Source organism: Polyodon spathula, chromosome 18 (genome assembly GCF_017654505.1).
Source record: "Polyodon spathula isolate WHYD16114869_AA chromosome 18, ASM1765450v1, whole genome shotgun sequence".
Lineage (NCBI taxonomy): Eukaryota > Metazoa > Chordata > Actinopteri > Acipenseriformes > Polyodontidae > Polyodon > Polyodon spathula.
In genome coordinates this window covers 2895411-2920597 of record NC_054551.1, presented here as the reverse complement: position 1 = coordinate 2920597, position 25187 = coordinate 2895411, and the positions used below count along the sequence as shown (strand labels likewise).

Sequence of the window (25187 nt, the reverse complement as noted above, 5' to 3'; positions counted from 1 at the left end):
ATGGGAAATCCAAAGTAGTACAAAAAAGTTATATTTCTAGTAAATAAATAAATAAATAATAATAGCAACAAACTGCCATTTGTTGCCCAACCATCAATCCCCCAACCTCCCCACCTTCTCCACATACACTGCCAGTACAGATTTTATAAATCAGGGTGCCAAAATATGCCTCTTAAAAATAGGAAGAAAGCATTGAAAGTAACTGAATGGCACAGGGGCTTGCCCATCAGTGTTCTTGTATTGGTGTGATGGGTCCCATCTCTGGAAAGCGCTGCACCAGCCCCAGACTGACTCCTTAAAAGGAGCTCTGGGCAGACTGGAACCCATCCAGATAGGAAATACTCGACTAGAACAAAAACAGCACAAGCGTCCCCTTCTCAGAGCTTTAGATGGTAAACAGACCGGGGCATTACAAAAAAATAGAATAAAAAATCCTCGAATGGCAGATACCTTTTCTTGATCCCAATTCGAAGAGTTCATTTTTATTTTTTACCTTGATCGCGTGACTGCTCTTTGATGCGAGATAATATATGTTTACTGAGCACCTCGACAAGAGATACAGGAAACAAAATGGTTAATTTCAGAGCAGTATCCATTGTGTAATAAAGGTTGTTCAGACTCACCACCTGCCCAATCCGGTCCAAGTTATCCAAGAAATACTTCACAGATTCACCCTGTATGGCAAAAAAGAAAAAAAAAAAATGTAATAAAAACGTAATTTTTTTAAATGAAAACTGATTGCTTGTTTAGTACTTTGAGAAATTATAGGCCAATGCAAGTTTGAGAAAGACAACAAAACTTGATGCCAATAATACTACATATGAGCAATCAAATTGTAGTAGGGTATGTGTAGCACAATGAAGGTCATCACGTACCATGTTGACCCATCACGTAAAGTTGAGTTCATTAATTACAAACGTAGATATTTTTAAATTAAAGAGACAGGGAAGCTAAAACACCTAGCATTTCTATAAAACAAAACCACACAGAACAGAACTAGCAGGCCATTTCAAGTGGTTTCAGGTTACTGGACCTGTCTCTATGTAATGGGCAGTATCATGGGATACTACAATCTCTAGAACCTCTCCTGACAACAGAGCCTGGCTGTTTTACCAATAAATCAGATCATAGCAAAGCAAAGCACTCGACTTAAACCATTTGGGAAACAAATGAAACAAACCCTACAGCTGCCAGGATGAAACACGCTGGCAATCCAAGTCCCATATGTTATTCACGCAGAGACAATAACAGGACAGTACAAGCTCTCTTCGGACAGTGCAGATTTCTGGTGCCATCTGAAAAAAGGCATCAATTACAAGTCCTGGCTCTGCACAGGGCACCTATTTTACAGCCTGACTTGGAACCGCTGGTGTCTGCCTCAAATGCACATTACTGTGTACAAATTTGCATTTAAGACAGCTTCACATGCAACATAAATCAGCCTCTCAGTTTAGCTTTTCAGATTACTATAAACAAACTGGAGCACACATACACACAAAAACTATTAAGATTTATGCTTTTGTGCTAGAACCAAAATTGCACATTTAAAAGTATATAGATTAGATTTAAAATAAATAAACAATGATAAGTGAAATGCACAATAAGAGTCTTATTTTAATTATATAACTGAGTGCTTAATTTCGGTGAATGCTACTGGAGGCAATTGTGCCAAGGTCTTTGACTTAAGGGCAATGTTCTGTGTACTTTTTAGACTGGAAAATTCTGGTAAAAGAGACTAGCAAGAAATTCTGCATTATTTACATGTAAATTAATCAATGCCATGGAAAGAACTACTTCTTCCAGCTCTCTCCTCCCACACACCCCTCCCTGAGCCCATCGCTCAGACCTTGGTTTTCAATGGCACGCCACTGAACAGTGTTGAAGTATTGTCTCAGAAAGCCTGTTTGACCGTGGCTCGCTTATAAAGTTCCTGTCTGCAGTGATGTGTCCACACATCACAAGTCCACTCACGCTCAGAGCGGGAAGCAGCTGTGTGCAAAAAACACAGGGATTTACAGGCCAGAGTCACTCCTGATTCATCAGCCCCGTCTTCTGTTTATTTAGAATTCCCAGGACATTTTTTTTTATAGACAGTTTTCATTGTCTATAAAAAATGTCCTGGGAATTTATCGGTGTTAAAAAAATAGATATTATTGAAAAAAAACCCATGCTAATGCAAATGTAAGTTTGTGTTCGATATGGCAGGGAGGTCATTCTAACTTCCAGCCCAGTCAGATTTAACACAAACTTTAATGCATACAAACTTTATTTACAATACTAAGAAACAAATACAAAAACCCACTATTTACATATGCACGGCTTCAACTCTGCGTGTTCAAACTCTGCCACAATCTAGCAGAAATATATTTATTTTTTTTTTATAAAAAATATATATATATATATATATATATATATATATATATAGAGAGAGAGAGAGAGAGAGAGAGAGAGAGAGAGAGAGAGAGAGAGAGAGAGAGAGAGTTTTTTTTTTATTAAAGTACAGTCTGTTGATGTAAGGCTTCTTATATTGACTGTACCAGTGTATAATAAGCATATGAAATAAAGGAACTATGTTGCAACTACCAGGATATGATGCATATCTTTTGCAAATTCCATTAAAACGAGTTTGCATGTGATTTGTAGCGCAGTTACCTAGACTAAAGCTTAAGGTAACTCAGGTTACTCTTTTTATAAGCAAAACTCAAAATAAATAACACAAAACAAGAAAAAAAGTTTATATAATACAAAAACAATGGCAGGTTGGTCTTCAAAGTGAGCTATTTAGAGATCCACTACACCTCACCCTCTATGATGAAATCATCACAAGTTATGGGCTCTCTCTACTTGCATGGGCAGGCATGGAACTTCAGTAACTGCAGATTAACTGGGTTTGGTCCCAACTCTGCAGCCCAAGATTATTTTGCACCATTTTATGCTAACTCGGCGTCCTCCTCCCCCCTCACTTGTCCTCCCTGCAGTGATCAGACAGTGTGGGGAAAGAAGTGCATTTAAACTCCACAGCACACAATCAATTGCTCACAACCTGACAGCTGCTGGAGAATGCCCAGTCAGGGGATATTAGAGAACAGAGGTAAGAACAGCAATAGGTGTCAAAGGTCCCATGTCTAAAACAAACAAAAATACATTTCACAGAGATATGCAAGTCTGGCTTGTTGTATTTGGAAGAGAAGTTACCAACCATCTAGGTCTACCAAAGGACAAGGAGTAAATTCCTCTTAATAGGACTTCAGAATATTTAAAATTGAAAAGAGACAGGTAGAGAGTGGGCAGGTCTCAAGAAAAGGAGTTGACTGCATTAATTAAAATCCCCTCACTAGTCAAACTGAAAACTTCAAGACTGTACTGTCGAGGTCAAGGTCGTTTTCAATGCTGCCTGGCAATTGAGGTCACATCTGATGAGATCTTGGTGGCTCTATTTTAGAACGGGGGCAGCAGTTCCTTCCTGGAAGAGGCTGTGCAATTTTCTAAACTCACTGGAGAGGAGGCGATGCTTCTTGGTTCCGATTAGTACCGCCTACAGAATAGAAATCTGTTTAAGGTCTTTTCATTTACTGAAGAATAAAGCATTTTACAATCCGTGCCCATTTTTTCCTCAGGTTTTGCAGGCTGTTTCTTAGATGCTTTTTTTCTTCATGCGAGAGTCACAAGTTTGCATTCCAGGCATGGCCATCACTGGAAATAAAAACTACAGAACTAAAAGACTCAAGACTCCAGTTCTGATTGTGCCAGGGATATGAGAAAATAATGCAAACTATTCCAACAAGACAAAAGAACACGATCTCATGCTATAATGACTGTTCCGTTTCCAAGCAGACACACAGAAACGCCACTTAACAGGTACCTGAAGGAACTCTGCAATGATTTTGTTTGTGATGTTAAAAGAGAAATATCATATGGTCTTTTTAAAAAGGGAATCATTTAAGAAGTTCTATGCTCTAGATTCTAAAGTAGCTGTTTGGGACTGTGAGACAAGAGTTAACAGAGGGTAGCAAAAGACCACACAGCCTGGCTTCACACCCATTCACTTAGTGCCTGTTGTCCAGGCATTTATATATTGACTTAAGACCTATTTCTCAAACCTTTCAGCATATTTACAGTAGACGCAAGTCCAGTGCTGCAGCAACGCTGTTGGTCTTGTGTGTTGGGAAGATGTCTGAATGACTTTTAAACTGATTCTCAAGGACTTTAAAAAGCTTCTCCCGAGGCATGTTGAAAAATTAAAACAATGAAACAGACGCACAGACCGAGTTGCAAAGGCAACACAAATAAACTGTAAATGAATTCAGAGGATCAAACCTATTGGGTTCAGGTCTTTTAAGCCTGCAAACCTGGCAAGACACTGTACGCTAATATGAACATTAATGTGTATCCTATTTATATGTAGTTTAGATCTTTTCAAAATAATCTTTGTATTTATTTTGCTTTAGTCCCATACAGAAAGTAAGCCGTTAAACAGATTAGTGTAATTTGGACAGGGCCTCAGAGTCAACCCCCTGCGACACACCATGAAATTGAATCTCTCAAGTAAAGGGGGGCTGTTTCATTTCCCCATAAAAACGCACCTTTTTACATTAATAAAGCTTGAGGGAATGACACTTCTCCTTTAAAAAGGACAGCTCTAGTTATCCGTGCAGTATTTTTGGTGTCTGTCCTGCCTCTTGCAGAGCTCTCTCTTTTGTATCTTTTTGGGAAGATTTATTCCACCCTGCTAAATCACTGTTGAGTTTCCTGGCAACAGAATTAAGTCACTTTAAGGTGGGGCTCTTAATTGGGAATGGCAGGTTTCGGCAAGTGAACAGGCATCACTCAAATCTGGCATAAAATAAGAGACCGTAGTTTTAATACTGTACATAAAAAGAACAATGTTTTCAGAGTCAGTTCTGTGTGTTTTAAGCTAGTGCCATATAAGGCTTGAATTCTGGTTTCTTATCTTAGAACTCACTGTAAAAAATTGAAAGTAAACTAAGGGAAATTGCACTGGGGGGGGTGGGGGTGCACTTAAATTATGTATTTTATAAACTCCAAGAGCTTGACTATCTTCAGATGCTGTTATGAATGTTGTTAACAAGCCAAACAAACTTAACCAGATAGCAATCAGATCTCTGTTTACCACAATTGAAAAAACATTATATTTAAAATGACCGCACAGATACCACTTTTTTTTTTCTTGTAGAGCAAGTCCTCTGTTAAAGAAATATTAACACAAACCCCACTATTAGGCTCTACCACAGGTTTCTCTTGAGCAGTTGGTCGAGGATCATTCATCATGCAAGAGGTTGTTCCACGATGGATGGTTGGCTTCAGATAAACACACACACATACCAGGTATCAGCCCTGACTTAACCAGGCAGGCATATAAGACACCAGGTCAGTGACACAGCATTGACTCATGCCTCCATGCAGATCATGGATTCCATTGGTAGACTGGCAGGCTGCTTCACCAGAGCAGAACAGCAGGGTAGCTGCGTGTTGTGCAGAGGAAATGGAAGCTGGGAGAGCTCTCCACCTTAAGAGCGAGCTGCTCTCTGGCCAAAGTCCACAGTCTCGAAGGCTGTTTCTCCCCTCTGGGTCCCAGCCTCTCTCTGGTGTTGGCTCCAGCGACAGGCCTGACAGTTCTGTTTATATCAGACGCGAGTGAGCACTGAACAAAACCCTGCCTGCCGCTGCCAGGCTATAATCCGACACATTCACGTCCTTTCACTTTCTCAAGCTGTGTTTCAAACCCGCCATTCCTTTCCATCTGCCCCTTATCTAATCTCTACCCCGAAAAAGTGCTGGACACCCCAGGGAAAACAGACTGAGACCACACAGTGCTGTAAAACTGAAAAGTTGCTCGTAAATTAGCATTTTTCCCCTTTTATTCCACTCCCCGGGGGTTTGAAATCCAGAAAACACTGTACTTGTCATGTGTGTCATAAGGCGTTTTATCTAACTTGAAACACAATGGGTAGTATAATAGCTTGAAACACAATTATTTATATATATTATTCTCGTAATTAAGGCATTTTCTTTTATTTTTTTTTTTGTTTTTTTTCTTCTCTTTCTTCTTTTTTTTCTTTTGTTTTTTTTTCTTCTTCTTTTTTTTTTTTTGACAGTCTAAATTTTCTTTCATATATATATTATATATATATATATATATATATATATATATATATATATATATATATATATATATATATATATATATATATATATATATATATATATAGCAACACAAAACGATACACATACAGTTATGGCCAAAAGTTTTGAATCATCTAGAATTTTAGGATTGTGACAATTTAAAAAGTAAATGAACATAATTAAGATCTTTTATTTAGCATCATGTAATCAAAGACACTACTAAATGATTTTGCAAAAAAAAAAAAAGTCTACCGGAAGCCATAATAGTAAGAATTTTTTAAAGTTTTGAAATGTCACATTTTTCAATTTGTCAGTTTTTCGTTAAGTACATGGAAAACTGTAAAGTGGTATGTAATTAAATGTGTTAAGGTAACATTATTCAAGTCTATAGGGTAATGCAAAACTTTTGTCCATAACTGTATATTCCCAGTAAACCGCTTATCTTTGAAACAAAAAAGGATGTCAAGGGTACATTTCCTGAGGCAGATCATGTAAATAAGCAATCATGTTGTCGGCATAAAACTAGAGTTCTGGTTTAAGCTAGTTAAACAGCTGAATATCTTGGAGCATCAGGGGCTGTGTCACTACAAGAAGTGAGCACTGCCTGGAGTAATCTTAGCTGACAATAAGCACAACACCACAGAGAGCAAGGTGCCCGTTACTATAGGGAGATTTTGGACACAGCAGGTACACCAACCTGCATGAAGACAGACACTCACAGTTGGCGCAGTCAGCAGGAACTGTCAAATCAGTACATTTTCAGACAGCTCCACAAGGTCATTTGAAATATTAAAAACAGGGCTTGTATTTTTATTTATTTTTTAATGCAGTCAGGGAGATAGATGTAAATCGATGCTTGAAGAATCTGGAATTATTTAGCAGGGCCATTCCTAAAATGGCGCTCGACAGACGGCAGGCTCCATTGCTCTAACCAGAGAGATACAAATCCGCAAGAAATTGACAGGTGACATGACAATTCTATTGGAGAATAGAGGATACATAAACAAACAAACAAACAAACTAGGTGGGGTGGGAGGTCACACACGGAAATAATTCAACCAGTTTATTTTGTTTTGAATTCATTTTTAAAATGTAAATGCTGCACTGTTTCTCCTCATTAGGACTGTGTGGTATCGTCTTGAACCGATACTGCCTCAGTACCAACAGTCCCACAACTCTATTATCCTTTTCATCTCAGCAAGGACCAAACAAGCATGAACGAACAAAGAGCCATTTACCCTGAATTTTTATTTCGTGCCATTAAAGGTTTATTATTCATGACAAAGTCCGTCTATGGATGTAAATAATTAATGACAGAAGCGAAGATGGAAATGAACCTGGGGGTACTTCTGAAGCAGCAGCAGCAGCAGTATGTTCCATCAGCCTCCCTGTGCAGGAACACCTCTTCGGAGTTTCCGTTATTCGGAAGGGCAGCTGCGGTGAGAGAGACACACCGACATCTCTGCCCTCTCACATTGAGCAAAACAAGGGCTGAAATACTGTAATTGGTGAAAATCAGAAGCTGGGAATCTGCTGATTGCAGTTCTTCCCCATTGTAATGTGCCTGTATTTCCATTAGGAGGGGTTCATTAAATCCCTCTGCTGGGAGCTGCTAAAAAAAAAAAAAAAAAAAAAAAAAAAAAAAAAGCTCCAAGAGTACATTAAAGGGTCCCTGATTACACTAGAAATGATATGCGCTTATATATAAACTACAAAAGCAAGCGATTTCAAAACTGGGTTCATCTCGGCTTTATTATACACCACCTGTACACACCTAGCGCCTAAGCAGGACTAATGGGGAATCAAAGCGCATTATGGAGGTCAACTGCTGCACCATTTGCCTTGGATCTGACAGTAGACAGCCATCCCCACAAGTAAAATGCGTTTCTGGTCTCTTAAGATGAGTGTCCCATTGCTTTTTTGTCAAACATCAGCATGGATCGTATGCTAGAAAGAGCTGCATTATAACTAGTGGTTAAAAAGTGTGAACAGTAGCCTAGTATTCAGTCTCTTGAGAACACCTATTACCGGTAATCCAAATCACTGTCATACACAGAAAGTACATTTGTGAAAGCCTTGCTGCTGTTGATCTGTTCCCAGCGTCCCATAAGGATCGAGTATGCCTGAGTGGGTAATGACTTAATGAAATGAAGAGGATAATTCATGATGTGTGACTCAGCCAGCTAAACCAAACATTCACATGCTTGCCAGGACTGGCAGCACTGGAGGATTGTGGGACCGGGAAAGTTTCATCATGAAGGCAATAAAATGATGTAATAATAACAACAAAACAAAGGTTAGGCTCCAGCCCTGGCTATGAATTTTGAGTGCATTAATCCGCTTTATATACCGGGTTTACTGTTAGGTGTCTAAGAAGAAAATATAAAAAGGTTTTACAAGCTGCAAAAACAAAAAGGGATATTTTACTGTAGAAGTTCCTCTGGGAATGAACACATCTGGAACTACACTGCAGCTGCCAGGCTATAAAACAGGGCAGCTAATTAAGCTCAAGATCATTACTCATGGTATTACTTTACTAGGAGAAAAAAAAATTATCTAAAAACAAAGTTAAAAATACAATAAAATTCAATAAACAAATGTCAGTAATCACAATGTGCATAAGCACACCCACTACATTGTAACTGAATGGCTGGCTGGGTCCAAAACTGCGGCCTTGAATATTCTTTGTAATCCCCCAGGTCCTTCAAGGCAACATGGCACTGTCAGTGCCAACGGCATCAACTTTCATCCCTTTCATTTAAATAACAGGAGGCACAATCACCCAAGCTTGATCTTGCTGGTATTACTGCCTTTCCCAAGAGAGCTGAAACAGTATCATTTCAAAACATGGAAAGAACGTTTTTATTTGATGACAAGTGGGAAAAATGGAAACTTCTTCCACGTCTTCCCTCAACTCTCTGTAAAACACCACTTACTGGTATCCAAAACAGCCCATGTTAATCCAGTTTATTTTTCTCCACAAAGTGCAATGCACACGTTTTATTTATTTTTTTTTTTTTAAATCAAGTTTGCAAAATATATTCGCCTCAAGGAAATGCAGAGTTGTACATGATTATCTGTCTTCAGGGAATCAGAATGGGTCATTCATATTTTAAGAAGGAGCTGTATAGTTGTTCTTTAAAAAATAATAATGATTCAGAATGGTAAATATTCAGGTTTTGCTGTAAAAAGTTTGTTCCCCTTATCCCAAAACCCTATAGTTCAGTTTCTACTGTAAAAGAAAATGTTTTGCCTGAATATAAATGGAATCTAAAATTAGCATGTGAAGTCTTTCCAGGTCAAAGTTCAATTAAGTGCCAGATAGAAGGGAAAACCATCCATTCACTGGCCTCAAATTCAATACCAAGACAGGAAACAAAAAGACCCATGACCTAGTCTTCACCGTGACTTGTTTTAGCAGTGCCCATTAGCCCCCCCTCAGGCCCCAACCCCCAACCTACAAGAAAGATCCAAAACAGAAAGAAGCAGAGGCCATCACTTAAGGAACTGTGCGCTAGTCGCTCTGGTACATCTCATTAGCTCTTATCGGTGGGTTTATTTTAAAATTGCACAAACATCGGACCACGAACAAAAGGCAAGTTTTGGCCTGGCCCAGGGCAGATAGCAGTACATTACTTCCTGTACGAATGTGTTGATGGTGTCCTCAAGATAGCCCAAGATACATCAGCCATTGGGGGTCTAGCTGATCTACTGCTACAAGCACCATGACAAGAGTGCCTTTGCCATTGTCACATGCTTGTGGCCGATCAAGACTGCTGATCCGAATCACTGACTACAGGTAAACCTCCTCCCTTCCTCAATAAGTTCTGGTTTAGAATCTGCAAGTGCTTGGGAAAGCTTTATAAATCATGCACACTCCAGTAGAGAATGTCACAGTGTGCTCTTTTTCAGGCGCAATACGGACTAGAGTCAGTAAAAGCAGCAGCTGCCTTTATTTGCTGGGAAATGTTAATGCTGAATTCCAATTTATACTTGCAATAAAAACTCAATTCCCTCTTTCAGCAGTGCATCTTCTTCCAAAGTGGTTTGGAATTCAGAAAAGAATGTCCTTGACAGTGTTTTGGAAATACAAATAGAATTGTGAAACAGTGTTGGACCTGTGCATACTTGTACTAAAAATATCAGCATACAAGTGAAATCATCCCGACAGCATCAGGCATGTACGTAGCACAACTACTCCAAATGGCTATTGTATTTACGAAAGCCTGACCAACGCAAATTTAAAAAATAAAATAAAATAAAAAAAATCAGTAAGCTTGGATCGCATGACAGGTTTATAGGCATCAACTGAAGATCATAATAAAGCACTTCAGCTTTACCACAGTGTTAAACAAGACATTAGATAGCATAAACCTTTGGCGTATGCCATCCTTTGTCTGGTGTTAGAAACATAACCCTCTCATTAGCATCCTATTTGTTTTCTTCAGCTACCCATTTCTATACAATTAAGAGTCTTTGATGGAAACATGGAGATAGTGTTTACTGTTTTTAACTAATACATTACTTTACCCATCAATCTTAAAACTTCTTGAAGTGGACTATTTAGGAGTTCTAGAACAGCAGTTCCCAACTGGGGAGTCCGGAACCCCAGTTGAGGCAGAACAGCGCTGTTAAGGAGGAGGGGAGGAGGCAGGGGTCATGTTTGGAAAGCATGTCATACATTTTGCCAGGGCTGAAATTAAACATCCCTGGCAATAAGTTACTTGCAACAAAATACATACATTTTCATGCAGAACAGAAAAACGAAACAAAACAAAAAGCACAGCGTTCACATCATACACATGTTGCACAAAGTCTACATTTCGCTCAGCAACTGGATGCAAAAAAGTGCACCCACGTCAGTGCAGCTGCTATGCAGTGCAGGGACTCGGAGATACAAAAGGACAAGGTGGTGGAAACAGAGTCAAAGGAGACCTGTTAAAACTGAAAACAGCCTTTCCAAAAACCAATGCTGTGAATAACAATAAACCATTCAACTCTGCACTCGAGCACAGACTTTGTATGCTGGTTAAGAGGCTTTGAAAAGACATACTCGGATAACACTGAGGGAGGTACACGTACAGCAGAGGAAGCTGGCTAGCTTTAAAAGGGTCCCACTTCCTCTGTGAATACAATTCTCTTTGTGTTTTTTTTTTTCCTGTCCCTTAAGAACTCTGCTGCGGAGTCAAGGATTTAGGGGTGTATGTTGTTTACTGAAGTAACAGTTAAGCACTAATGAGACCCCCAGAGCCGATACAAAACCCCTGGTGAGCAGCCAGCGACTGTCACACTGGCTAGCCCAGTCTGTGTCTTCATCCTGGGCAGGGCCAGGCAACACACATGGTGCACCAACCAGCAAAACCACAGTAGCTATACAGCCCTCATTTAATTTCAGGGAGCAGTGAAACAGGCGACAACTAAAACAGAAATATTTATCTTTGCAGCTGTGTTCTGTACTTCTTTTTTTTTTTTTGATGCAGCTGTTTCACCATAATCTGTAACTTGTACCAACCCCTTGGGAATAGAGGTTGGTTATAAATCTGAAACGCCTGTCATTTGCCAATGAGTTTTCAAATGTTTAATAAATGTGTACACCTGCTATCTACACCCTTAATCTGGAGAATAATACAAAGGCTACATTTAATTAAATTGGAACTGTAGCAAAAACCCAGATTTAAACATCCACAAAAACATGTGTTAGCATAGTTCTTGTTTTTATCTTATTTTAAAACACAATGCATTCCTGCTGCTTGCTCTGACAATGAGCCTTCTTGTAAAACAGCATTTAAAACTAAATGCTTATGGTAGAATTGTCCGCACTTGCTTTGAATTCTGCCTCACCTTTCTGGATACATTTGTTGGTACAGTAATTTTGTATTCTGTGACCAGCGCGCCTCCTATAGGAGTGTCTACCTGGTTGCATTGCACACATGGGTGAGTGATTGCATACTTCCAGGTGAAAGTGGGGAAATGTTCGGTAGACTGGTCAATTCGTAAGTTTGGTGTTCGCAAGTCTGAGGTTCTACTGTAAATATAAAAAAAAAAAGTCATGGTGTTGGGATATAACAGCCATGGGTGGAAGACGGCTGTGTTCAGACTAGATGAGTTTCTCATGATCTGCGCCAGCATTTCCTGATGGGAATGTACAGATTAATTACAGCTGTGCTCAGCCTCCGCCAAAAAGCTTTTATTCAAGAACATACTCAGGAGGATTACAGTAGCAGTTGGAGCTATTTATAAAAAAAAATTTAAAAAAGGCTTTTGATACAGCGACGCAGCTACATTGTTTTGTGCAAGTTCTTGCAGCATGAGTTGCTGAACAAATTAAAAAAAACAAAAACAAAAACAAAATTTGCGATTGTAATCCACCTTCCTCTACAAAAAAACAAAAACACATTTCCTCCACAGAGTTCCAACCAAAAAATTCCAACCCCTTTAATTCCCATTAAGTTGTCAATTTCTCGACAAGAGTTAGATGACTGGAAAGGATTAAGGAACAAGTTATAACTAACGCCTCCCTACGTTTTCAAGATCTATGTAAAATATGTGCTTACTGCTTGACAAACATTTTAAAAAGTAGGGCTGCCACTTGTCCCTCTTTTCCCTGGATCATCCTGGTTTTGAGGAAGGTGTCCCGGGACTTCAATATTCCATTCCTGGACACTAAAAGATCCTGGGTTGTAACATTATCCAATTTTTATTCCTATGCTTCCGCATCCATGTAGACTAGTACAGCAACACAAGTTAGATGTATCAGGATACAATATTACTGCAATAGACACACAATATACCAGTACTAGAATAGTCATATTATCAATTTTACGTATTGGATGAGTGTAAATATGCCCTGGCAACTGATTCCTGTACGTCCCACAGAACGAGGGAAACCATCCGCCAATATATATTAATTCAAATCAATTGTTATTGCACGCACACACACACAAAAACGTACATTTTATTTGAATAAAATTTCAAAACTTCTCTTCAAGAAAATACCACTGGTGAGAGCAGACATTTATTGTATTAAACTGCCAACCAGCATGATTGGAGACACTAAAATCTTTTAGCTGGCAGCAGTTTTAGGGGTAGACCTCCTCTAGAGACTTAGTTTTGTTTTCCTCATGCATTTAAAGATTTAAAAAGACACAGGAAAAGCCTCTCAAGCAATACTTCAAGCTAAAACAGATTCTTCAATGTCAATGCCAGAGACCAGTCATCTGTACTGCATGTGCTCAGCCACTACAATAAACAGAAATGTGTTAGTGCTTACTGCAGCCCTCCTCTGACTAAAGGACTGGGATAATCCCTCACCGGCTCCAGCAGGATGAGGTTGGGCTTGTCTTCCCTTTGAGCTGGGGCTTGTCCCACACGCTGCAGGCTCAATCACTTGGCTCAAAGATGTTTTGGCTGCAACCAGGAAAATGTTTTTTCTCCGTCAAATAAGACCCTGGCAGTGCATTGTCCCGTGTTTTCGGATTAGAGTTTTTTGTTATACAAATATGTACGACTTACTCAAAGTTATAATACAAAATCAAGGCAACAGGGTAGGGTGTAGTTCAATATTATTAGGATTAATATGTTGAAATATCTCCTGCAATTTCATATTCTCAGCCTCCAAACAACTGGTTTCCTCTGTACCTGTTAACCTGATGCACCTACTGAATCTTTTTCTGTTGCTTTCTTAAAACTCTGGAACAGCATTTCAGCATCCCCAGTATTTTAACATTTCCATATGCCACACAGACCCCCCCCCCCCCCCCCCCCCACACACACACACACACATGCACACACCTATGTTATCTCTAGATTATGTAATTGTTTCAAGCCCAGAAAACACTGGGCACAACCAGACAAGAACAGAGGGGGCCAACCCAACAGAAATCAGCGCTTTACATTTCCTTTTCTAGTTCTGCATTGGCCTCAGCCAGAATTGGGTGTTCAGCTAAAACTGGGTCTGGCTAAGAAACCATGCTATCAAGGGTGCAGTTGGTATCACGTTACTTGATAAAAGAATATCAGCAGCTATTTAGTACTGGCCATGGTTTTGTTTCAAACCGGACGCGCATGCAGCGTGTGTCGAGAGGTGCTTGGGGAAGGATTTTGAAGTTATGTTCAGTGACATCGTACAGCACAGGTCGTCTGCAATTATACTGGCTGTATGAAGGGAATAAGCATGTGGTACCAGATGTTTGTGTCAGGGATTACGGTAAATGACTAAGGAGGCGTAGCAGTAATGAGGGGTGTGAAAAGCATTTTCTGAAATTCAAAGCTTAAAAAGCCTTTGTAACAAAACACCATGGGGACAAACCCTTTGGCAGCCGTTTTAAGTTATGTCAAAGTGTTACCTATATTGTCATAAACCACACATCCAGTAGCTTCACCAAATCTAAACGTAAATCAACAGTCAGTGTTATTGACTGGCAGTTAATGACATCACCAAGATCCAACAATGCAAAAAAAAAAAAAAAAAAAAACATCCACACAATAGACTCCTTATTTAGAAAAGAGCATTGTGTCGAACAGATTCCGACTCTGCATGGAATACTGGCCCTCACTACTAGTTAAACAGATCTGAGAAGGATTCAGACAGACAGAACTATACACAGCTAATGCAGTCATTGTGCATTCTGCCCACTCACAGAGCACTGAATGAGCACAGATACAAGCCTACTTTAACAATAAAAAATGACAAATAGAGAAAAGAAAAACTTGGACATATACCCCCTTTACGGGACAGAAAGACCAACAAAAAGACCAATAGATACACATACTGAATAACTGCTGTGCTATATAAAAAAGGACAGAAGTTTTCTTTCATGCAGAACACAAATTTTGACTCTGCAACTCACAGGCAGCCAAACATTTCAAGCAATGCATTCTGTTGTTGAAAACCCCAATTTCAGAGCTCTGAAGATAAATTTGATTGCTTTAGGAGTTATGCTCTACTTTGATATGCTGATGAAGTAAATCCAAGCCAGGTACTTGCCACTAGGAAGCTCACAATGCAATACAGTGTTGAAAGCACCTGGTAAGCACTTCAATTAGAATGACCGGCTAGTGCAGGACTATAGGTTTTCAATTAATTTAAAAGGCAGTTAAAACAAGAAACTATTTATACTGGGGTCAGTACATGTAATTATTATAATACTAAACATAAACTATTTCATTCTTATGTAACCCAGTCTAAACACTGTATGTTTCTAAGGATTATATTCTGCCGTGAAGCGGTCAACCTGCGAGGTGGCAGTGCAGCATGGCTAGCTGTGTGGGGATTCACGAAGGGAAAAAAAAAAAAAATGAGTAAAACAAATAACCCAGGAGTACAAGGGGATAGCTAGTTAAACTGTATTTGTTACAATTAACTGGGTATAGGCTGAATAAAAAACTCCAAATATAAGATATATTCAGTCAGACGCATGTACATAGGTGACAAAACAAAATGTCCATCGCGTGGCAATAAGTCAAAGTTTATATCAAGGGGCGTGCAGTGGCAGGGAGAGAGTAGCAGCCACAGAGAATGTGCTGTACTTTCCTGTCAGAAAAAACACTTTTAATTCAAGACCGACATGAAGGAGACCCCAGTTCACTGAGGGAGAGGCCATTTCAGAAGGAGGCTCAATTTCACATAGGGTTACAGACCACAGCAGAGGTGTGAGTACTGTGTTAAAAAGAAAATCTTCAAATCTAGTATATGGCTAATTAGACAGATAGGGTTTTTTAATCGCATTTGTAATAAAGGCTGGCAGAGGGATTCAGCTGAAGGGACGCCTTCTAGCCACACCGTACGCCAGCCACGATCCAGGCCTACAACAGTAACTTAACACAGATACCATTCAGTGCACGGATAGACAAGTTTTTTTTTTTTTTTTTTGCTTTGTCTTGACTATCCCAGGTTTAAACGCAAACGTTTGTTGTAGAGCCAGCAGTAAATAAGCTTTGTTCTGTAAATCTTTTTTTTTTTTTGCCCTCCTACCAGTTTACCCTGTTTCACAGTGCAGTCTATTACCCAATATATTCTTGTTGGCTGCAAGTCAACGTCTTTATCCTGCATGGTTATCTTTTCTCTGAGTGAATGCAGTTCATTAGTTCCTAGGGTGTGGCACTATATGCTTGCAGCCTTATCCTAGGTGGAGGCATCACCTGTTTAGACCTGTAATTATTCTGACACAAACAAGAAGGTGGAATGAAGCTAGCTTCAGGACTGTGCACAAGAACCTGAGAGCACCATACACTGGTGATTACAGGCGAGTCTAGCTACCTACTGGCCAGCCCCTATCAACATAAGTCCAGTGAGGTATTACACTTATAACACATCTGTGCCAGTAACCCAGACTTGTCGCTCCCAGTTCCTATGCTGTGGTTTTCTATTCTCTGTACATTCATATTTCAGAAGGATTATCTTGATTTTATACCACAAAGATTTGTATCTTATTGGATTTCCTCCTCCCACCAGACAGACTAATTAAACATTAAGCAGGCTGCCCAACAACAGACACTTGGTCACCATCTCTCGGTTCATTTCACAGAGCCCTGTGGTCACCGTCTCTCGGTTCGTTTCACAGAGCCCTGTGGTCACCGTCTCTCGGTTCGTTTCACAGAGCCCTGTGGTCACCGTCTCTCGGTTCGTTTCACAGAGCCCTGTGGTCACCGTCTCTCGGATCGTTTCACAGAGCCCTGTGGTCACCGTCTCTCGGTTCGTTTCACAGAGCCCTGTAGTCACCGTCTCTCGGTTCGTTTCACAGAGCCCTGTGGTCACCATCTCTCGGATCGTTTCACAGAGCCCTGTGGTCACCGTCTCTCGGATCGTTTCACAGAGCCCTGTGGTCACCGTCTCTCGGTTCGTTTCACAGAGCCAGCATGCACCACCATGGTTCTAACCATTTCATCATTATTTAAATCATATTTAGAGGAAAGGCTGTTTCACTTAGACTCATTGTATGGTTGGCTATCACTTTCTACATGTCTAACCCTTTTAAAGTCAATATTATAAGGTTTCCTTATGTCAAACAAATAAATATGTTGCCACCATTATAGAGCAACTAGGTGCGGATGGGATGCCAAATTACCTTAACAATTGTGTTGTTACTTCCTATAGTTTGCTGTTTCAGACATCTCATCTTAATGAGAATAGTCTCTAAATTAATCTTTGGAGTGGTCTTAATGGTACGTTTGTCACCATGGGTGAGAGTTTACTGTATATTCTGGGGATATATTGTTGGTTTTCATCGATTAATCACACCTGTGGGCTTTGATACCCAATACATGTATATTAAATATTAGGTGGCATTATGAAAGGTTTGCAGTAAACCGCATTACGTTAATAATACTTCGTATTACTTGCAATGGTCTTTCCATACAATTTCTAGCAAGCAGGTGTTATTAAATTGATCATAGAGGGGATGTTTAGTCGATCAATAGAAAATGTCAAGATAGAGAAGGGATGAGGGACTCACCAGTTGGAATTCACTGCGTCGTCCGTATGCCTGGCGGATACCAGTGTCCTGCCACAGCCCACGCAGGGCGGGGACGTACAGCTGGAAGGTGCAGGGCTCCACAGGCACCCCGGCCTTGTTCTCGAAGGCCATCACAAACATGCCGTGCTTCTCATTCCCAGTGTTCTGCCAGGGGATACCCAGCTTGTCACGGGCGTCCACCAGGACTCTCATACCCTGCAGAGCACAACCAGAGGTAGCCGTCAACACCACACCGCCTTTGAAAAACTCCCATCAGTAAAACTGAACCATTCAGAACTAGAACAACAAATGTGAAGCAGTTACAGCCAGAGCAAGCTGCCCAGAAGCCCCAATGGCACACATGAAAAACTTTCAAAAAAAGGAGTGGGAACCATGGTTTTAAACTCAGTTTTCTTACTTCGAATAATATCAATAGCCTCTTTTCTTCAGTCTTCAGCCCTTTTGGTGGTTCGCTTATAATTATGCAAGTACATCAAAGACAATGCTATAGATGAAAAGTGGCTGATGTGCTGTAGTTCAAACTTGCTGCATTGGTCTTTGTGCAATCAGCTACCAGGAAACAGTATGCAATAATATTATTATTATTAATATCTTTATTGTTTATATAGCGTCTTTCATAGTAGACCACCATAACAAAGCGCTTTACAGAGGTAGGCTGTGAACTGTGCATTATATGCAACTTTAACATCTCATCCAAGGTGGGATTTGAAACGGTGACCTTCTGGTTACAAGCCCTGGACTTTAACCACATGACCACACTGCCTCCTAAGGATAGTACTCTATTTGAAGTACCCGCAGATCAGGAATTAACATTATTAAACACTGTAGTTTTATTAACCTACATCTTGATACAGTCTAACATTACAAACTAGCTGATCTCCTGCTAATCCTAAACCTAGAGCCTATTTGCTTTGTCTGCTCAGCATCTATTCAATGCAAATGGACATTCCTTCCCAGAAGTCCCAAGAGACCCTACAAGTATGTGGCATTGCTGAGAAGCAGGCAGAGTAGAGAGGACTCCTTTCTCAATGCCTGCCGTCGCTGTACAGTACACTGGGACCCAGCCTATGTTAATCACATGCACAAAGGCTAAAAAAAGATCTATTTCAGCCCTTATTTCCTTATTTGATTGCTTTTTATAGACATCTTGACTGAAAAAAATAGGATTTCCTCAAGTCCCCCTGAATATCACAGTGCTCCCTTAAAATAAGAGGTTCAGTTAAAAAAAAAAATTATAACAGCAGTGAATTAATATAGTTTCTTTTCGCTCACCTGTTTTGCTATGTTGTTGATTGCAACAAAAATCCCATACTACAAGACTGACTGGAAAAGTGCAGTCTTGCCCATATAGTTTGTTTAAGTGAAAGAAGTTCAAGGCAATAAATAACTTGAGCAACCTCAATTACGTCACAAGGTTGATTTTAAAACATGCTGGGCTTTTTTTTTTTTTTTCCCTAATTCTTGGAAAATTAAACTATTTAATTATATTTGGTCTCCGCACCACTATAATAAGAAGAGGTGATTTAAACACACAGAAGTGGAAAAAACTAGACAGACAATCGAGTGGAACGAGGCAATCTTTCGAATTACAGCTACAAATGACTTGCAGTAAAGAACACTTACTACACATCATTTCAAAAACCTTTCCAAACTCCTCTCAAACTTCCTGCATACAAAACAACTTCTACGTAAACAATGATCCTACAGAAACAACATTAGCCTACTTGGGCAAGAATGTAGACTGGCCAATAGGTGACTCATCACGCTTAAACTAAACATTTCACTCATTTCCTTGTTGCATCAGACATCCGCACGTTGTTAATGACACCTGGCCGATAGCTCCCCTTCTTCCCTCCTCCCCCAGCCACCAGCAATTAAAATCACTAGGATGGCTCAATCCAGGCAGCGTTCAAAAGCAGGCACAAAGGGGTCCTCTGCCTGATGTCACTGCAGATTCCTCCTCTTCCTTTACCAGAGGCTCTCAGAATTGTGTCCATCTATTTGCAGCCCACGCAGGCCAGCAGTGACCTTTCACCCGTTTCCTCAGTGCAGCTCTGGGAACGGACTGGCTCTTCCGTCAAAGCTTCACACAGGCGATTTCCAACCAAGGGCTCTCTGATCACTGAGTGCTCAGTCACATCTGGAGGTCAGCAGCAGTTTTCAATCTCTGAAAGCAGGTCTTCTTTGTCAATTGCAGTAGGGCCATATCGCAGACAACTGCACTCGTGTGTTTTACAGTATCTACATCAGCTGTATTGATGGAAAGACTTTACCTTCCGTCAAATAAAAAGGTCAAATGGAGTGGGTTATGTCCCTTTTGATTATTTCTCCTATAAAACAGCACTTTTCCATTACGGAATAATACAAACTATTTTAATGCCTTGGGGTAGAATACATTTAGGCAACTACAGTGTAAGGCTAAGAGGTTAGGAGCAGTCTCATGCTGCTCGAGGACTCAAAAAGGAAAATGTGGTTTTGTAAAATATGTTGTGTTTACCAGCTTGATTTTACCAACAAAGTTTCAAAGAAGGAATTATGAAAGAAGAGGCTTCACACATTCCCTCCCCTCCAAGCACTGTTTTTCCTCAAATATGAAAACAGAAATACCAATGTTGCTTTTACCCATGTCTTACTCTGACCACTCAATTTCCCCAACTAGTCTTCAGAGACAGAGACACTCTGCACCATCCAGGCTCGAATAAAATGTGCTAACAGTGTTTGTAGTAGGACTCCTAAAGACTTATGAGAGATTTAGTTTTCCCTGCTTGCGTGTTTGAAAGGAAATGAAAACAGGCCAGCACAGAATCCTCCCAGGGAATCTGCTCAAGTCATTACAGTGTACTGAAGAACCATTCCAGCCAGAGGGCATTCACACAGCAGCTGCACTCACCATGCAACTACAGCTATGGCCACAAGGTTTCCATCATCTAAAATAAAGCTATACAGCTGGCAAAGGGTTAACCCTGATCAAACTCTACTCTATGAACAACAGCGCAGCACAGGCTACTTATTAGACCACAGCTCAAGTTGCGCTCCTTCATATTTACTGTATGGGAAGAGGACTGCGACTTGGTCTACAGTTAAGCTTAACCCTTTCCTCTCCTGTATCCAAGACTTCCAACACTGGCAGAAATCTGAAATGAGTACACAAACAAACAGGCAGCCTGCCATTGTGACTTCTGACAGGTCTTTAGAAAGCAGCAAAGACTGTCATTTCCGTGCAGAGAAGCAGCTGTATGCTCTGAAGTTGCCTGGAGTCTTTTTATTACAGACTTTCCCGAGTTTATATCAAGAACTACAGTGCCTAAATCCTAAATAAAAAAAAAAACAATGGGCAAGTGACAAACAAAAGCTGTCTCCTTTCCTTCCCCGATGCATAGGGTTGTACATATTATAATTCATTGTGCTTGAGGTTTACTCTGCCATAACTACAAACTACAAAAACAATTGTAAACCTACTATTTTTTTGTTGATTTAAAAGAGGGAGCTCAATACACCAACTCATAAATTGGTACAAGCACTTAAATAAATCTGAGCAATCTCCTTATCATAAAACATAGCAGAAAATATTTAATGAATCATACTTGAGCAATAAAATGTTTAGATTAACAAGGTCTCAATAAATATCAGGATTATGATTCAAATACCTGATTCACATCAACTCCTGTGTTAGCAATGGAAACCCAAAGAACCCCTCATATGACTCCCACTGCACATGAATGATTAGTCATCTTCAAACAATACTAAGATGTGCCTTTTTTTAGTGTGGGGTTGTGAAGGGGTACACTCTGCCCCTATGTGTATTATTTAAAAATATTGAAATTTAAATTGTGTAAAAACAGACGGTTTTGTTATTACTGTTTACAGCCTGGATGGGGTTAAAATGCCCCTTCCAGATAAAATCATGAGAATGCAATGTCAACAGAGAGTGATTATTGACAAACTGTCTGTTCACCACGCGTATGAAAAACGCTGTGCCAAATGGGGCAGAGGGATAAACTAGGTAATTAACAGCCAGTTAATCCCTCTGCCACAATATAAAAACCTGCAGCTTTGACTGAAGGCTGAGTGTGTTCAGAATTGGAACGAGAAACAACTGAAAGAGAAACTAAAAGCTGAAACACAACAACTGCTACGCGTGCAGATTATACACCAGCACGATACTTGTTTGTTTCGTTTCGTATCTGTACATGTAAAAACCGGTGGCACGGTCAAAGCAAACCTCAAGTCGCTGTTTTTTTTTTTGTTTTTTTGTTTTGTTTAAACCTTCATACATCAGTGCTGTCTGTATGTGCTGCTATTTCCAGGTCTGACGTCACCCAAAGAACAGCGTGTCACAAGAATAAAAATAACTTTAAAATAAATAAATAATCGAAGGACTTAAGAGGAAATTAGACAGGTCCTCATTTTAACGACTCATCCAAGAACAGGCCTAATGTCATTACAATAATATAGAATGCCTCTTAATGGATGAGTTAACGTACTTCCTCAGGTGTTTTACAATCTTCAAAGCCTCTTTTACATCCTATTACCTTTCTGTGTTATGTTATTTTATTGGTTAGTTAGTTGTGTATTTTAAATAAATAAATAAAAAATAATAAAAAAAAAAGTCTTCTAAATAATAAATCTACCTGATAGCACTAATAACAATTCTATTCTGCAGTAAATCTCTGAATATTTCTGAAGCTGGTTGTCGGACTGACTTGCATTTCGAATAAATGTGGCACAGCTGTTGTACCGAAAAGAAAATTGGTTTCCTTACACAAGCAGCAACTGTGCCAAATGCAATCAAATGTTTAAGTCAATCAAACAACCCATTTCAAAAATATTTAATGGTTTGACACAGAAAATTGCCTTCATAAATGGATTTCCATTTGAATAAATTAAATTAAAATGTTGGAAGTCCTATCCAGTCCAACTAATTCTGGTCATGTCATCAAAATTATAAATTATGGGCTTCAGTGATGCATTAAACATGTAGATGCCTGAAATCAGATACTTACAGCCATACAACCCAACTACAAGAACCACGATTTAAAAACATTCGACAGCTTAGCTGTAACTGAACTAAGAATGGCTTTCTATCCAATAGCACTACATGATCAAAACTATTGTAATTTAAATAAAATGTGTTCTGCAAGGCATCAAATCCCTAATCACAGGCAATGTTTCCTCACTCCTCTGCCTTTTACTGGACTGAATAATTATCTGATTCCATGCACATGGACTCAATTGCTCTGGAACCCGAAACCAAATCTTTTTGCAGTGTTTACAGCCTTTACTGCTACAGGGGAGGCACTGGCATCTGTTGAGCGCATTAAAACATCTACACCCTTATTCAGCACCGCCCTACCACAATGTTTGGAAATCAACTTGTCCTTGTAAGTTCGTGTTGAAGCTGTATTCACTCAATCAAGTTCAGATCCCTTGGAATACAAAAAGTGCAACACACGCACAACTTTGGTAATGAAAACAAACGCAGATGTATGCTGTTTTGGCCTGTGCTGCCAGACACATTTCAACAGAGCAGAAACGAGATCATGATCTCAGACCTGCTAATGATTTTATTCAAGAAATGCTTGATGGAACACCTAGTCTAACACCCACCTGCCCAAATTCAGGCCATGCTGTGTAAATACAGATATGGCAACCAACTGTGGACTCTGTGAACTCCCACCTTTGACCCAAGCGCCATGTGGTCTGTTGCTTAGAAACATGAACTCCTCCGCTGGGATATTATTTACAGGCAGGGCTGGAGCCTTGGAGTCAAACTGATACTGCTTGTAAGCAAGACTGTGTAAACTTGCTTCCCAAGAAAAAAAAAAATTAAATAGTTCTCTCAAAGTAAACATGACAGAACAGTAAATAACTAAATCTATTGAAAGGGCCAATACTACATCATCTAGCAAAATGCTTGCATTGTAAAGCACCATTTGGTTTTGTGAAATTTCAGTAAATATACATTTTATTATAAACCATGCACCTATAATTTTGTGAATACAGTTCAATTCAGTTAATTTATGTATGACAAACATTCAAAATATACTACATATATATATATATATATATATATATATATATATATATATATATATATATATATATATATATATATATATATATATCTTTGTACATCTGTTTTATTACTGTATAGAAGAACCATCTCTCTTGAACTTTTTTACAACACCTTGATTAAATTTTCATCTCCATTCCTACACCAAAACACTTTCCCCCTAAATTATTTCATTAAATATTTACTATCTTTATGCTTTGAAAGATATGTCTCCTAAGCCACAGCCCAAGCCCAAAATCCTCTTTGTGTTTCATCTAGGGTTTACCTTTATCTGCCTCAATGACTATGAACAATGACTTTAGCTCCAGAAGGTTTGTTAGGCAGAAACAGGCCGGTCATGTGATCACTGTCTTGGTGCCAGTGAAGCAAAGGCCGGCAAAGAACATGCGATAAATGCAACTAGACTGGCAACCAAAACTACACAGGTTTGCTCACTCATACTGCTTTTAAAAGGGTTATTTTGGGGGTTTCACAAATATGAACGCAAAAAGGACACTTGTCTGGGCAGATGCATTACATTTAAACCATTTACCGCAGGGCAAAGATGCAAGGAAATATGGAAGGCACAGCTATATTTACACAGTAAATCTCTTTTCAAACTCTTCCAAAGAAAATCTTATTATCAATAAGGATTTTTTATTTTTTTTAAAGAATAAAAGGGAAACACAACTAAATGATGGACACACAAACTCCCTTCCTCTTACGGCTGTCGAAAGGAGTTGAAAGAATTCAACTGTACACCAGCAGCTGAGGCATTTTGGGTCTTTTCACAGACAATTATGCCAGCAGAAGGAAAAGACACTGACTTTTAATATAATTGCAAGTCAAGGTATAGTGTACAGTATATCCCTATGGCCTATTTATATTTGGCTTACAGAGGCAATAATAAGTCCCATTCCAAGTCATTCCAGGTTTTCTTGAGAGCCTTCATTGCAAGTTACCTGTACAAAAGGTGTGGGGTGTGTAATACTACTCACAGTAAAAGCTGGAGTGGCTCAAACTGCTGTGCAATGGGAGTCTTAAAACTATCATCCTACATACTAAGGAATGGAATGCTTTCAAACTGCATGTGTGAATAGAAGAGTGAAGACAGTCCCGTCCCCCCCCGTCCCCGTCCCCCCCCCGGATCATTTTAAAAGGGGGCCTTCAATAAAAGCTCAGTTTTTCAAAACATGTTTGCGTGCTAGGAAAATTAATCTCATGTTACTATAGAAATCTTCCTGCATCTAATAGAGGGCCTTGGGCCTCTTCAGGTTTACAATGGAGAACCCATCCTACTGAAATAACAATAAAAAAAAAAAAACATGCAACAGGCAGGGCCTCTGTGAATCCTTCAGCTAGGCGGAACTGAACTGCATAAACACAACCCACAACATAACACACAGTACTGCTTATTCTCAACGGATATGCCTAGAGCATATATAATTTCCTCTATTAGTATAACCACATTAAAATACATAAAATCATGCATATTAAACCATTAATAAGTTATGGAT

The 25187-nt window shown here is 39.5% G+C and overlaps 1 protein-coding gene across 1 annotated transcript in view; it reads right to left on the bottom strand.

Moving 5' to 3' along the window:
- The window catches only part of LOC121331272 (guanine nucleotide-binding protein subunit alpha-12-like), a 30188-nt gene that overhangs the window by 2525 nt on the left and 2476 nt on the right, over positions 1–25187 (bottom strand). The window contains exons 2-3 of the mRNA XM_041278550.1: positions 17598–17813; positions 624–674 (exon numbers count right to left, since the gene is read on the bottom strand). Of these exons, the coding sequence (XP_041134484.1) occupies positions 624–674; positions 17598–17813 (267 nt within the window). The remainder of the gene's footprint in view (positions 1–623; positions 675–17597; positions 17814–25187) is intronic.